At 42.6% G+C, this 14,878-nt stretch overlaps 1 protein-coding gene across 1 annotated transcript in view; it reads right to left on the minus strand.

Moving 5' to 3' along the window:
- The window catches only part of POLB (DNA polymerase beta), a 31,737-nt gene extending 20,501 nt beyond the window's left edge, over window positions 1-11,236 (minus strand). The window contains exons 1-3 of the mRNA XM_046648569.1: window positions 11,044-11,236; window positions 10,633-10,690; window positions 8,132-8,198 (exon numbers count right to left, since the gene is read on the minus strand). Of these exons, the coding sequence (XP_046504525.1) occupies window positions 8,132-8,198; window positions 10,633-10,690; window positions 11,044-11,104 (186 nt within the window). The 5' untranslated portion in view covers window positions 11,105-11,236. The remainder of the gene's footprint in view (window positions 1-8,131; window positions 8,199-10,632; window positions 10,691-11,043) is intronic.
- Window positions 11,237-14,878: the final 3,642 nt, after the last annotated feature.

Genomic DNA, 14,878 nt, shown 5'->3' on the forward strand with positions numbered 1-14,878 from the left:
TTCTCTCACTTATATCAGCTAGTTCATATGCTTGTCAGCGAAGGCCAGGCCCAGCACTGGATGAAAACCACTAACTGGAAAATCCTGAGAAGTCTCTAGAATTACAACCAGGAGATCAACTCGCTGACCTAGTGTATGATCAGGCTCAGGCAATCGCTAGACAACTTCCTCGGGCCATTCCTAGGGCTTTCCCAAAGCCTGCTGATTGGAACGCAACTCAGGCTCCTGCACAAAAACCTGATGAACCTGTTCATGACTATTACAATCGACTTCAGATTGTTTTTAAAGGAAACTCCGGTCTCCCTTAGAAGTTGGTTCCATCCAGGTAGCTTCTAATTCTATGTTGATTAACAGGCTGAAGCAGGACCTTTCCCTTCTGGTAAAAAGGACCAGGATGGAATGGGAACCTGTGTCCAATCCAGATTTGGTTAATCTGGCAAACCAACTGTCCCCCACTCCAGATGAGTCACCTAAAAGAGAGACTGCTAAAATTCTTAACCTTCAACTCCAGCAAATGAAGGCCCTTTAATGAAACCAAAAATCTCCTAGTTTCTGTTATTATTGCAAAGAGCCAGGACACTGGAAAAGAGATTGTTATAAATGCAAATGCTTCACGCACCTTCAGCCCTCTAACCAGCCTTTCCAATGTCCTCCAAATTCCCAATGACGGGCTCCAAGGAACTACAGGGGTTCTTCCCAATCCTCCCTCTTAAGTGGCTTGAAGAAACGTTTCTCCAGACTGGAGATGAATCTCTCTGCTAACTGACAAGAGAACCACACTCTTGGTGCTCAACTCCACTACTGTAAAGCAGCCCCCGCCTCGGAGCACTAAAACAGTTCAAAAAGTGGGAATTTCTAATAAACCTCGACCGGTTCCTCTCTGAACCTATTCCCTTTTGTTTAGGCCCTTTGAGAGAAACACACCCTTTTCTCCTTAGTTCCTCCACCCAATCCATCTTTTAGGCCAAGACTTCTTGGAAAAATATCATGCTGGAATTTCTCCTGAAAGGAGAAAATAATTCTAGAATTTGACAGTCATTATCAAAACAGCCAATCAGGTGAATTAAACAACGCTTTGACATCTTTCATTTGCTCTGTCTCTGATGGTACTAGAGTTCTATAAACATGGATCACTTGTCCCTATTGTATCAGCTACCATCCTCCTAAGGGGCCAAATCTCCAAGTGATATTGATAAAATTCACAGTGCACCTGCCATCAAGATTCAAACAGATTTCTCAAAAACCTTTCCCCAGAATTAATCAATACCCTATAAGTAAAGAAGCCCTTCAAAGAATAAAGCCCATAATAGAGGATTACAAGGCTCAAGGCCTCACTATCCCTTGTACTAGTTCCTACAATACTCCATTTTATCTGTGAGGAAAAACCAAGGGCCAAAGGTAAAGGTGTGTCCAGGATCTCCAAGCAATAAACAACCCTGTTATCCCTTGACACCCTATTGTTCCCAACCCTCACATGCTACTAACATCTGTTCCCACTGGAAGCAAATTCTTTATGGTAATTGATTTATGCAGTGCATCCTTTAGTATTCCAGTTGATGAAGCTAGCCAATACCTTTTTGCCTTCACTTTGGAAGGAAAACAATTCATCTGGACAGTAATGCTTTACATTTTTACTGAGAGCCCTTGTTTCTCAGAAAATCCTGAAGGCTGATCTGGATGATACAAAGTTTCCTAAGGGCTCTACTGTGTTGCAGTATGTGGATGATTTGCTTCTTTGCTCTCCCTCCCAAGTCTCCTCACAGGAAGACAGCATCCACTTGCGAAAGCTTCTAGACTTGAAGGCACATAAGGTCACCAAGGAGAAACTGCGGTTTGCCCAAATCCAAGTTCAATATTTAGGGCATCTGATACCAGAATGAGGGCTACACCTAGATCCAGATAGGCTTCATGGTGCCCTGAGTTTCCCAAAACGCAAAACTAAGCATCTGCTGCATGGTTTTCTCGGGCTATTTGGATTCCAAATTTCTCTTTTATGGCCAATTCAAAGAACCACCACCTCAATCCAATTTTATGGGAACTGGACAACACAGCCTTTAAGGCCTTAAAGTTTGATGAACCCAGCCACCCTTGGACATTCAATTATCAGATTCCCTTTTTCCTATTTGTATATCAACAGGAAGGGAATGCCTTTGGGGTATGCACCCAAAACACAGGGACTACTATCAACTCACAGGGCATTCTAGCCAGCAACAGGCCCCTGTGGCACAGGGATACCCACTTTGCCTCAGAGTCATTGCTGCCACCGCCCTTTTGGTTAAGGCCAAGAAATTGTTGTGGGATACCCTTTAACCATTATTGTAGTACTTCTCATGCAGTAGAAGCCCTACTGAATTCTCATCACACTCAACATACTTGTCAGCCACCTCACCTCCTACGATATCCTTTTGTTAACTGCTCCTCACGTAACTCTTTCAAGCTGTAATGACCTTAATCCTGCTACTCTTCTCCCCTTTGTTGCCAATGAAGTCCCTCACGACCGCTTAACGCTGACGGATCCCCTCCTGACCCCTCCTGATGATCTGCAGGAGACCCCTCTGGGTAATGCCGACTTCTCATGGTTCACTGACGGTTCTCCTTTAAAGGGTGACCATGGCAAACACTGTGCTGGGTATGCTACTGCCACTCCTTTTGATGTCACTGAGGCAGCAGCTTTACCTATGGCTAATTCAGCCCAACAGGCTGAATTCTGCGCTCTGACACAGGCTTGTACTTTAGCCAAAGGCAACACTGCCAACATTTATACTGAGAGTAGACACGACTTCAGATTAGCTCATGATTTTGGAACGTTCTGGAAGCAACGTGGCTTCCTTGTTTCCAGCAGCAATAAAATAAAAAATGGCCCCTGTGTTCCGGAATTATTAGATGCTATACTTTTACCTCCCGCGTTAGCTATTAATAAGATTCTGGGGCATTCTAAACTTGACTCTCTGGAAGCTAAAGGAAATCACCTTGCTGACATTTCCACAAGAAACGCAGTAAAGGAACCAACAGCAGCCAAAGGGATATTTCCCCAAATGATAAGTTAGAAAAACTGGCTAGAGAAGCCCAGGAATTGGGTTCAGAAAGGGAAAACAAGATTGGAAATTCAAGTTATTGGTTTGATTAAAAGACAAAGCTCTCCAACAACCCAGTCCTAGCAGAGACTCTACAATTCCCGCTCCTAACCACTGTACAGACAAAACCATTGGTCTACTGAAAAAATGACAGCACTCATGAATCAGTATTGGTGGGGAAATATGAACAAGGCCGCAAAAAATGCCTACCCGACTTGTCCAAAATACAATCCAGAGAAGCCTGTTCATAACGGCTCCCAGATATTTTAAACTGCCTAATGGACCATTCAAGGTTTGGCAAATGGATTTCATACAGCTTCCCCCATCTCATGGAGATAAATATGTTTTAGTCCTGGTCTGCATGTTTTCTCACTGGACTGAAGGCTTCCCTTGCAGACAGGCACCGCCTCTTCGGCAGCTGAAGTCTTTCTGGAAAGGATTATCCCACCCGGGGAACTCCTCTCAGGCTTCACGGTGATCGTGGAACCCATTTTACCAGTGAGGGACTTCAACAAGTCTGCACTGTTTGGCCGGTTTCACAACACTTTCACTTTCACTGAACTTACCACCTTCAATCCTCTGGTTTAGTCAAATGCACCAACGGCATCATTAAGACTCAACTGGCATAATTTGTAGAGACCCTCCAGACGCCTTGGCCAAAAGCATTGCCGTTGGTCCTTCTAAATCTCAGATCCACCCCCTCTGGAACTCACAAACTCTCGCCCTTAGAGATAATCACAGGACGCCCAATGCGCTTGGCTCCTGCCTCTTTTGACCCACAGGCTGATAAAGGAGCTACACTCCAGTACGGCAAAGGCCTAACGGCTTCTATTAAAAGTAACCATGCTCTGGTGGAGCAGTCTTTCACAGCGCACTCCAGCGAGACGAAGACCTTCAAATCACACCTTGCAACCTGGAGATTCTGTCTATTGGAAAAGACACCTCCAGAAGGACTCTCTTCAACCTCGTTGGAAAGGCGCCTGTCAGGTGCTGTTACTAACCCTTGTGCTGCCAAACTCCAGGGCCTTGACTTTTGGATTCATGTGACACACCTAAAGAAGGCACCACGCCCTGACTTGACCTGCACATCATCTGGTGACTTAAAAGCAAAGATTCCTGGAATTGAAGCAGATAACGTCTGTCAGACAGCTTTCCCAAGACGTCCAGACCAGGCCTGTTGGAAGTTTGTCTGCCAAACCTTTGATGATGACTTAAGGCTTCAGATGATCTCCCACGCCTATGACGGTAACATATGGACTTTAGAAAAGAGAAATGCCTGAGAGCTCCCCCTTCTACCCCTCCTTGTTACCTGAAGGTGACCTCAATAGGTTTCCAATCTGTGCAGTTTCCCTCTGACATGGGCCACCATACTCAGGAAAGGTCCTTCCTGGCATTAAGGGACAAAAGGCTGCTGAAATAGGGAAAACCTAGCTTGATGAGTGATGATTTCAGAGAAAGATCTCTATGAAAAGGGGAAATATGGAAATTAATAAATAGAAACCTCATTAAACTGGAGTTGAAAGGCCAAAAGGGGGAGCTCTCATGCCCTACATTGATAGCAGAGCTCAAAAGGAAAAAGAAAGACTTCCTCTTCTAACCAGCAAGCTCAGCCAATGAGAGACTGTCACAACTCAACCAATGAAAAGCTACTACAACTCAAACTCTGTTTACAATAGCCTTCCAACTTCCTCCTCCCCTCTATAAAAGAGTTTCTCTTCCCTTGATGCTCAGGGACTTGCCCCTGGCTCACCATGGTTGCAGACCCTGAATTGCAATTCTCTGCTGATCTTGAATAAACTCATTTGTGCTGGAAAAATAACTGGCTGTCTATTTGTTTAAGGTCAACAATATGTGTATATATACATATATATATATATATATGTATATACACACACACACACACACATACTTTTTTCTTACAAAACCAGAATTGTACTGCATTGCAAAGTGTTTTTTAACTTAAAAATATGTCTCAAACAGGGGCTGGCCCCGTGGCCGAGTGGTTAAGTTCCCGCGCTCCGCTGCAGGCGGCCCAGTGTTTCGTTGGTTCGAATCCTGGGCGCGGACATGGCACTGCTCATCAGACCACGCTGAGGCAGCGTCCCACATGCCACAACTGGAAGAACTCACAACAAAGAATACACAACTATGTACCGGGGGGGCTTTGGGGAGAAAAAGGAAAAAATAAAATCTTTAAAAAAAAAAAAAAAAAATATGTCTCAAACAAATTTCCATAACAGTAAATACAACTACAATATCTTTAATGGCTGCATAGTATATCATTGTATGAATGTATCATAATTTACTTAAATATCCTATAGGAGAACATTTAGATGGCTGCCAATTTTTGACATTATAACAATGCTATGATGAACTTTCTCTAGAACAGATGTTCTCAAGCTTTGCAGACATCAGCATTGCCTGTGGGATGTGTTAAAGTCCCACCCCAGAGTTTCTGATTCAATAGGTTGCACGTCTAACAAGTTTCCAGGTGCTGCTGCTGCTGGTCTAGGTAGCACACTTTGAGAAGCACTGCTCTAAAACTGCACAGTCTAATATGGTAGCCAACAACCACATGTTACCATTTAAGTTTACATTAGTTAAAATTAAAAATCCCTCAGTCACACTAGCCACATTTCAAGAGCTCAACAGCAAAATGTGGCTCACGTTTACCGTACTGGATGGCACTGCTCTAGAATACAAGCTCTAAGAGAGCAGAGATCCTGTCTTTTCTCTACTTTATCCCTAGCATCTGGTGAATACCTGGCATAGAGGTGCTCAAAAAGAATGTATCCTTGTATACACATATCTCTATTGGTTTCCTTAGGATAAACTCCTCAACGTGGAATTGCTGGAACAAAGGATATATACATCTTGTCAACATTCTGCCACGCTATCCTTCAGAAAGGCTGTAAACAACCAACACTTTGATCAGCAGTACAGAAGTGTCTTTTTCCACATCTTTATCCACAGTGCACATTATATTTCATAATTCAATAGGCACTATACAGCATCTTGTTTTAATCTGCAACTCTGATTACTAGTGAAGTAGAACTTTCTTTAATGTTTATTGGCCCTTTTTAGTTAAACGTTCAACATGCATAACAACATGTGTGCCAGTTATTTCCTACTGTCTCTTAGCCCCAAGTTCACCCTTCTATATTCTTGATTTATTTAATGTTTAATAAGTGTCCCAAAACTACTGCATGCATATTCAAGTGTTGAAAGTAGCAATTACCAGATAGAAATGAACAAAAGATTTAGAAAGCAGAATAGATTAGAAAAGGGGACCTGCTTAGGTTTCTCATTTCCTCTGTCAGAAGATACACACTGACCTAAAGCAGTGTAGGCCCAGGCTATTTTCTACACCTAACATTAAGGAATAAAAGGCAAAACACTCTGGAAATTTCAGATTTCTAGAATTATTGAGAAGCACTCATCACCAGAGAGTAGGTCTGTAATTCTTAAAATAATAGTGAAAAGGAATAATAAGATATTTTCATATTAAGTCCTGTCTTATAAGGAATTTTGGATACATCTGTGTTCTTTCTAGGGAAATACCATAAGCTCAGATTCGGGATGAAGTGCATTAGAGCTTGTCAGAAGTTTGCCTCTAATAAATGAGCAGGTTATTTACAATGAACATAAAAAAGGAAATTCAACGGGGATAAAAGGGGAACAGAATGGATGCAGAAGTGGCTCCAGAGGTTAACACTGGGTCAGTTCACCAAGATAGAAACTCAGAATTGAAGTCTAGTGTATTTATAACTTGCTTGGCTAGTCTATTGGGGGAGGATATACTGATGTTGAGAACTGTTTATTGCACAAAGGATTTAAACCCTATATACACAGCACAGCATAACTTGTAGTGAATAATAAATTCAAGTGAAGATGTGGCACATGATTAATATGGATAATTTGTCACTCAGTCATAAGATGTACAAGATTTATGGTAATAAATTCTGGAAATTCTGGACTCTGGAAAGTGAAAATGTAAGGACAGTTATGGTTCATACTCTGAAGGTTCTCACAAGAAAATTAAGCACAATCAAATATTAATACCTAAATTCTAGAGGGCTTTTGTGAAGCACAAATGGGTAAAGCACAGAAGAAGGTGATAACTATCAGGACCTGGACTAATCAAAATCCACGTTAGTTTGACATCTTTAACAAAAGATGAAAAAGACATGGTCCTTAATTTTGAGGAACTTGGAATTGTTAGTGAGATTTAGAACAATCTGAATATCAATAGGTAGATTTTCCTAGGATATTCTTAGCAATGTTAATACAAATTACCAAGAGATGTGACCCTCTACAAACTGTGACACTACTAGCACACAGGACTTCAGAGAAATTACAGAGAACAGGGCTAAATGCCATAATATACAAAGGAGCTTTAGTAGATATCTCTTTGGGAATACTAACTCTCACTAACTCACCTAAGTTTCTATACCTGGCCATCAGGAAAAAAACAGCTGGGGATCAGACATGCTAGTACAACTCTGTCACCATACCCTTCTTGAGGACTAACTCTCAAGCTGAAATTCACTGTGAGGGTGAGTACATATATATACAGCAACGTAGAGGAAGAAAACTGTAATTGCATATATTTAAAAAAATTTTAATCTACCCCCTCCCCCAATAAAAACATTTTGAGCTTGAAAAAGTATGCTTGAAACAGCCTTAATATTATTTCAAGAAATCAGGAGCAGGGAAATCCTGTGTGGGTCAAGGCAGCTTCAGAGAAGCAAATTTAGTTTCATGGGAACCCATCAAATGTGTGGATTCTTGGGGCCGGCCCACGGCCAATGGTTAAGTTTGCATGCTCCGCTTTGGCAGCCCAGCGTTTCGCCGGTTCGGATCCTGGGCACAGACATGGCACCGCTCATCGAGCCATGCTGAGGTGGCATCCCACATGCCACAACTAGAAGGACCCACAACTAAAAATACACAACTATGTACCGGGGGGCTTTGGGAGAAAAAGGAAAAATAAAATCTTAATAAATAGATAAATAAAAATGTGTGGATTCTTCAATCAACCTGCTCACTAAACTTACCAATTTCTTAGCTTCCGCTCCACTCTTTATTTTGTGTGGGTATTTTGCTATCACAGATGCTGCTTTTCTAAAGGAACAAAAAAAGGGAAAATCAATGAGAAATCCAGCGAGGTCTTAATTTTTCTTAAACTGGAATACACATACAAGCAAATATGCAGCTTAAACTTTCACCAAGACAACTAATTTTCCACACCCATGTAAAACTTAAAAATTCAAATAAGCTGACAGACCACCCTCATTTCTAACTTTTAGAAGTACCTTGAAATCCTTACATTTGCAGATAATGTGATTTTAACTATATACGTAAAACTAGGGAAATTCAGGAAACTAGTAGCCTTTCCTTTTTGGGATTAAGTGGAAAATATCATTGGGCCTTTTTTGTTTTAATAGTTTTTAGAAGCTGTTCATAATTCTCTTTCATAAAAATGTGTCACCTAGTAGCATTTGAACTACTAGATGCCAAATTGGCTTAGGGATGGCTATTTTTAAATCCGTGGTTTCCCTGCATTCCCCTATGTTCTGGGGTTGAGGGGCGCTCTTCTTTTTAGAAGTGGTTCTCTCAGTTCTCCTTTCTTTCCATTGCTCTCATTTCAGTTCCGCATAAAGCAGTGACCTGTGATTCTCGTCCATCTCCACACATCCAGCTCAGTAATCTGGTGGCAGATTGGGTACACCGTAGGAGCTCACTGACGGTATCCTGTCTATAATTTCAATGTTAAATGTAGTTTAGCAGTGATGGTGATAAAAAGTAACAGTACATCTAAGTCTAAGGCATAAATACTGGATAGTCTTTGGATCCTTGGTTTTTCATTCTATTCTAGCACAAATAAACCTTTAGATTTGGATTTCAACTTCTCTATTAGGATATTACTGATGATGAGTCTGGAAAAGTAGGTTGAGGGCAGTCTGTAGAGGGAATTGTTTCATCAAAGGCAGTAGTTCCAGATAATTGGTACTATGGGACAAAGCCTGAAAGGGAAGAATTAGACCATGAAAACCCTTTTGTATGCCACAATGAAGCTGGGCTTTATCAAGATAAAGAGGAAATATTTAATTAGCTGATATTGAAGAATGACAATATCAGGTAACTATTTTCAAAAGAATCCTTTGGCCACAATCAAGAGAGATGTATACTGGGGTGGGAGGAGCATGCAGGGGCGGCAGGGCAACGCCTGCTTTTCTAGACCCTATCCCATAACCAAACTGAATTATTGACTTCCTAGAAAATGTTATGTCCCTTCATGTATCAGTGCCTTGGCACATTTTGCTTCCTTTCTCTAGATTGTTCTTCTTCTCACTAATTCCCTGATGGGCTCCTTCAAAACTAAACATCTCCTCTCTGAAGCCTGCTGTGACTCAAATACAATATAAGGTTGAATCACTCTCTGATTTCTAGACCCTCAAATGTGTGGATGATAGTACAATTATTTTACACAGGAAGTCAAAGGAGGTAAGGAAAGGAGAGAGTGTAACCAGTTTTGAATTATGTTGAGTGGGAAGGGGAGGGAGTTTTGAAAGAGTAGAGATAAAGGTAATATAGGCCTAAATGTGAAGAAATCTAGAGAAAAGTCCAATGAGATAGAGATTTGGAGTCACTGACATAACTGGTATCCAAAGCCAAGAATGGTAAGATTGCCAGGGAAAGCACGAAAGTGAGAAAAGAGGGCTATGGGCAAACCTCTGGGAAGCACCAACACAAAAAGATAATTTAGAAGAGGTGAAAGAATTGGAGGTTGTGCATCCCGGAAGTCAACAGTAAGACCAGAATGGAATGAGGTGGTGGTGAATGCCACTGAGAGTCCAGTAAGATGGGATGCAGCTGAGAGCATTTTCAGAAGAATGGCAGGTTGGCAACTATACTGCAATGAGACAAGGAATGACTTGGGATGAAGAAATCCAGGCAAGAAACACAGATTATTCAAGAAGGATAACTGTAAAGTGGAGGAAAGACATAAGGTGCTAGCTGGAGGGTGGAGGAAAGTCAAGAAGATTGCTTTACTTTGCTTTTAAGAACTGCAGGACTTGGGTGTGTTTATAGGCTAAGGAGCAGAAGCAGGGGAATATGGCAACAATGGCTAGGATAAGGCTCCTGGTGAGATGAACAAGAACCCGATCCAAAAACGTGACAGGATCAGCCACAGACCAACCAGCTGGAAAGCCCTCATTTCTTGAATCACATCTATTTGACAGCACGGACTTCATCCACTGTCTTTCATTATGGCTTAAAATCGTACTGCATTTTCAGTAATTCACGTCTGATGAGAGGAAAATACATATCAGCCTATTTTCAATCAGAATTGGGAACTGCTCAGGATTGATCCTACACAGCTCTGCCCAAATTCTCCCAGAAATGCCGCAGAAAGGTACCACTAGAGTCAATACCCTCAGTTCCTGGTTTTTCCTCCTCTTGCAGATGGTCCAAATATCCACTGGACCCTCAGCCCTGTTAACTGCCACACGTCCCAGAACGCATGCTACCAGAGCATGCTGCACCGTCCCACCTGTAAGCATTGTACTTGTGGATTGCCTGGTTCACGTTCTTCTCAAAGTTTGCGAGTTCTGAAAAGGTAACAAGAGGCTCAGGTGAACAAGAACCACGAGCAAACAAATGAGAACTGAGTTTCCCGGAAAGCGGACGAAACAGCCTCTCAGCGGACAGTGACCCCCGGCTTCTACACGGGCCAGGCCAGGCGGTGACCCGAGTGACCAGCAGGACTGACAATCAGCCACTGGCGCCGAAGGAAGATCCGCACGGAAGACTCCCCGCTGCGAGGGGCCGAGCCCATCCCCTGGGCGGTCGGGCCGCGAGAAGGAAGGGAAGGCGATGGGGTGGGAGGAAAGGAGAAGGAAGGGAAGGCGATGGGGTGGGAGGAAAGGAGAAGGAAGCCGGCGGCGCCCGGCCCGGGGCTGACCTGTGAGCATGTCGGTGATTCCCTCGTTGAGAGTCTCCTGTGGCGCCTTCCGTTTGCTCATGGTGGCCTGCGCCTGAGGGCCGCAGAGGGCTCAGGGCCAGGGACTGGCCCCCTCTCCCAGCTCTAAGGTGGGGCCGGGACCCGAAGAGGGCGTAGCACCCACCCACCCGGCAAAGCCGGCACGACGCGCGGAACAATGGCTGCCTCTGACAGGAGGCGCGGCGCGCGGCGCGCTGGTGACGTCACGCGGGGCGGGGCCGGGCGGGGCTGGGCGGGGCCGGGGCGGCGCTCCCCTAGCGAACAAGAAAAGCAAACCTGGAGGGTGGGGCAGAGTGAGGAAGGAACCCGGCCGGAACTCGGACTTGGCAGGGGGCAGAGGGACGCCTCAGGACCACACCCCGTGGGGTTCCTCTGGGAAGAGCGGGATTCTTAGCCTAAGACATTATGTCTGTTTTCCCACCCGGTACGCTTCTCGGCACTCCTCTCCCTAGAAGGGGGAAAAGAGGAGTCCGATTTTGACTCTGACGTCAGAACTTCAGATGGTGGAGTATATAAGATGGTGAGGCTGGGGACAGGATACTGAAGACTGCTCTCATGCACGTATCGTATCTGCACAATAATAGTTACTGAGTACATGACGTATTTTATACGTGACACGAGGCAACCCCGGAGTCATAGTTACTGTCAAAACTTTCAGTAAGAGTGTGGTGCGGTCCACACTGCGGCGGACGTCTGCACTAGGGTGCGCAGGAGCCTGGGATGAAACAAGCTGACAACAGCAGAGCCCCCCATATAAAACTTTTTAGCAGATATGGCAACCAATGTCGAAAGATACTTTATTTTTTATTCCCCTGCCTTTTGCGGTAGGAGCCAAAGTGAAAAAACCACTAGGAAGGGAGAAGGGCTCAACCTAGATTCTGAGCAATGAAATTATCATTATAATATGATGACCTTTAGCTGAGGAATTTACAGTTCTGCTTGAGAAATGGAAATGTGACATCAGCAATATTTTATTTTACAAATGTAACTCCTAGGGTTCGTACTGAACCGCTAATTCCAGGCAATTGCTTTGTGTGTAAATAAAATTCAAAGCTTATTATAAAATGATACATAGTTGCTGTTGAAAAATGTATTAAAGGAGAAAAGAAAATGAAAATCAATGATCATCTCACCATCCAGCTTAACCACTGTTAATTTGAGGGGACATATACTTCCAGCCTTCTAATCCTGTCCTTTTAAAGTTTCCACTATTTTTCTTTCTTTCCTTCTTTTATTTGGTGAGGAAGATTGGCCTTGAGCTAACATTCATTGCCAGTCCTCCTCTTTTTGTCCTTGAGGAAGATTAGCCCTGAGCTAACATCCATTCTAGTCTTCCTCTATTTTGTATGTGGGATGCCTCTGCAGCAGCATGTCTGATGAGAGGAGTTTGTCAGCGCCTGGGATCCAAACCTGCCGTGGAAGCAGAGTGCATGGAACTTTAACCACTCAGCCTTGGGGCTGCCCCCAGGAGTCATTCTTTTTTTGTTGTTGTTGTTGTGTTTTTTTTTTTATTGAGTTATTGATAGGTTACAATCTTGTGAAATTTCAATTGTACATTGTTTGTCAGTCATGTTGTAGGTGCACCACTTCACCCTTTGTGCCCACCCCCCACCCCACCTTTCCCCTGGTATCCACTAAACTGTTCTTGGTCCATAGTTTTAAATTCCTCATATGAGTGGAGTCATACACAGATTATCTTTCTCTTGCTGGCTTATTTCACTTAACATAATTCTCTCAAGGTCCATCCATGTTATTGCAAATGGAATGATTTTGTTCTGTTTTGCAGCTGAGTAGTATTCCATTGTATATATGTACCACATCTTCTTTATCCATTCGTCTGTTGATGGGCACTTAGGTTGCTTCCATGTCTTGGCTATTGTAAAGAGTGCTGCAATAAACATTGGGGTGCATAGGACTTTTGGGATTGCTGACTTCAGGCTCTTTGGATAAATACCCAGTAGTGGGATGGCTGGATCGTATGGTAGTTCTATTTTTAGTTTTTTGAGGAATCTCCATACTGTTTTCCATAGTGGCTGCACCAGTTTGCATTCCCACCAGCAGTGTATGAGGGTTCCTTTTTCTCCGCAACCTCTCCAACATTTGTTGCTATTGGTTTTAGATATTTTTGTCATTCTAACGGGTGTAAGGTGATATCTTAGTGTAGTTTTGATTTGCATTTCCCTGATGATCAGCGATGATGAGCATCTTTTCATGTGCCTATTGGCCATCAGTATATCTTCTTTGGAGAAATGTCTGTTCATGTCTCCAGCCCATTTTTTGATTGGGTTGTTTGATGTTTTGTGATTGAGTTGTGAGAGTTCTTTATATATTAAGGATATTAAGCCTTTGTCAGATATATGACTTGCAAATATTTTTTCCCAGTTAGTGGGTTGTTTTTTTGTTTCAATCCTGTTTTCATTTGCCTTGAAGAAGCTCTTTAATCTGATGAAGTCCCATTTGTTTATTCTTTCTATTGTTTCCCTTCTCTGAGAAGGCATGGTGTCCGAAAAGATCCTTTTAATACTGATGTCAAAGAGTGTACTGCCTACGTTTTCTTCCAGAAGCCTTATGGTTTCAGGTCTCACCTTTAGGTCTTTAATCCATTTTCAGTTTATTTTGGTGAATGGTGAAAAAGAATGGTCAATTTTCATTCTTTTCCATGTGGCTTTCCAGTTTTCCCAGCACCATTTGTTGAAAAGACTTTCTTTTCTCCATTGTATGCCCTCAGCTCCTTTGTCAAAGATAAGCTGTCCATAGATGTGTGGTTTTATTTCTGGGCTTTCAATTTTGTTCCATTGATCTGTGCACCTGTTTTTGTACCAGTACCATGCTGTTTTGATTACTGTAGCTTTGTAGTATGTTTTGAAGTCAGGGATTGTTATGCCTCCCGTTTTGATCTTTTTTCTCAGGATTGCTTTAGCAATTCGGGGTCTTTTGTTGCCCCATATGAATTTTAGGGTTCTTTGTTCTAATTCTGTAAAGAATGTCATTGGGATTCTGACTGGGATGGCGTTGAATCTGTAGATTGCTTTAGGTAGAATAGACATTTTAACTATGTTTATTCTTCCAATCCGTGTACATGGAATGTCTTTCCATCTCCTTATGTCGTCATCCAATTCTCTCAGAAAGGCCTTGTAATTTTCATTATATAAGTCCTTCACTTCCTTAGTTAAATTTACCCCAAGGTATTTTATTCTTTTTGTTGCGATTGTGAATGGTATTGTATTCTTGAGTTCTTTTTCTGTTGGTTCATTACTGGAGTATAGAAATGCTACTGATTTATGCAAATTGATTTTATACCCTGGAACTTTGCTGTAGTTGTTGATTACTTCTAACAGTTTTCCAATGGATTCTTTGGGGTTTTCTATATATAAGATCATGTCGTCTGCAAACAGCGAGAGTTTCACTTCTTCCTTCCCTATTTGGATTCCTTTTATTCCTTTTCCTTGCCTGATTGCTCTGGCCAGGACCTCCAGTACTATGTTTAATAAGAGTGGTGATAGAGGGCATCCTTGTCTTGTTCCTGTTTTCAGGGGGATGAGGTTCGGTTTTTGCCCGTTGAGTATGATGTTGGCTATGGGTTTGTCATATATGGCCTTTATTATGTTGAGGTAGTTTCCTTCTATGCCCATTTTGTTCAGAGTTTTTATCATAAATGGCTGTTGGATCTTGTCAAATGCCTTCTCTGCATCTATTGAGATGATCATGTGGTTTTTATTCCTCAGTTTGTTGATGTGGTGTATCACGTTGATTGATTTGCAGATGTTGAACCATCCCTGTGTCCCTGGTATGAATC

Source organism: Equus quagga, chromosome 22 (genome assembly GCF_021613505.1).
Source record: "Equus quagga isolate Etosha38 chromosome 22, UCLA_HA_Equagga_1.0, whole genome shotgun sequence".
NCBI classification, from domain to species: Eukaryota; Metazoa; Chordata; class Mammalia; order Perissodactyla; family Equidae; genus Equus; species Equus quagga.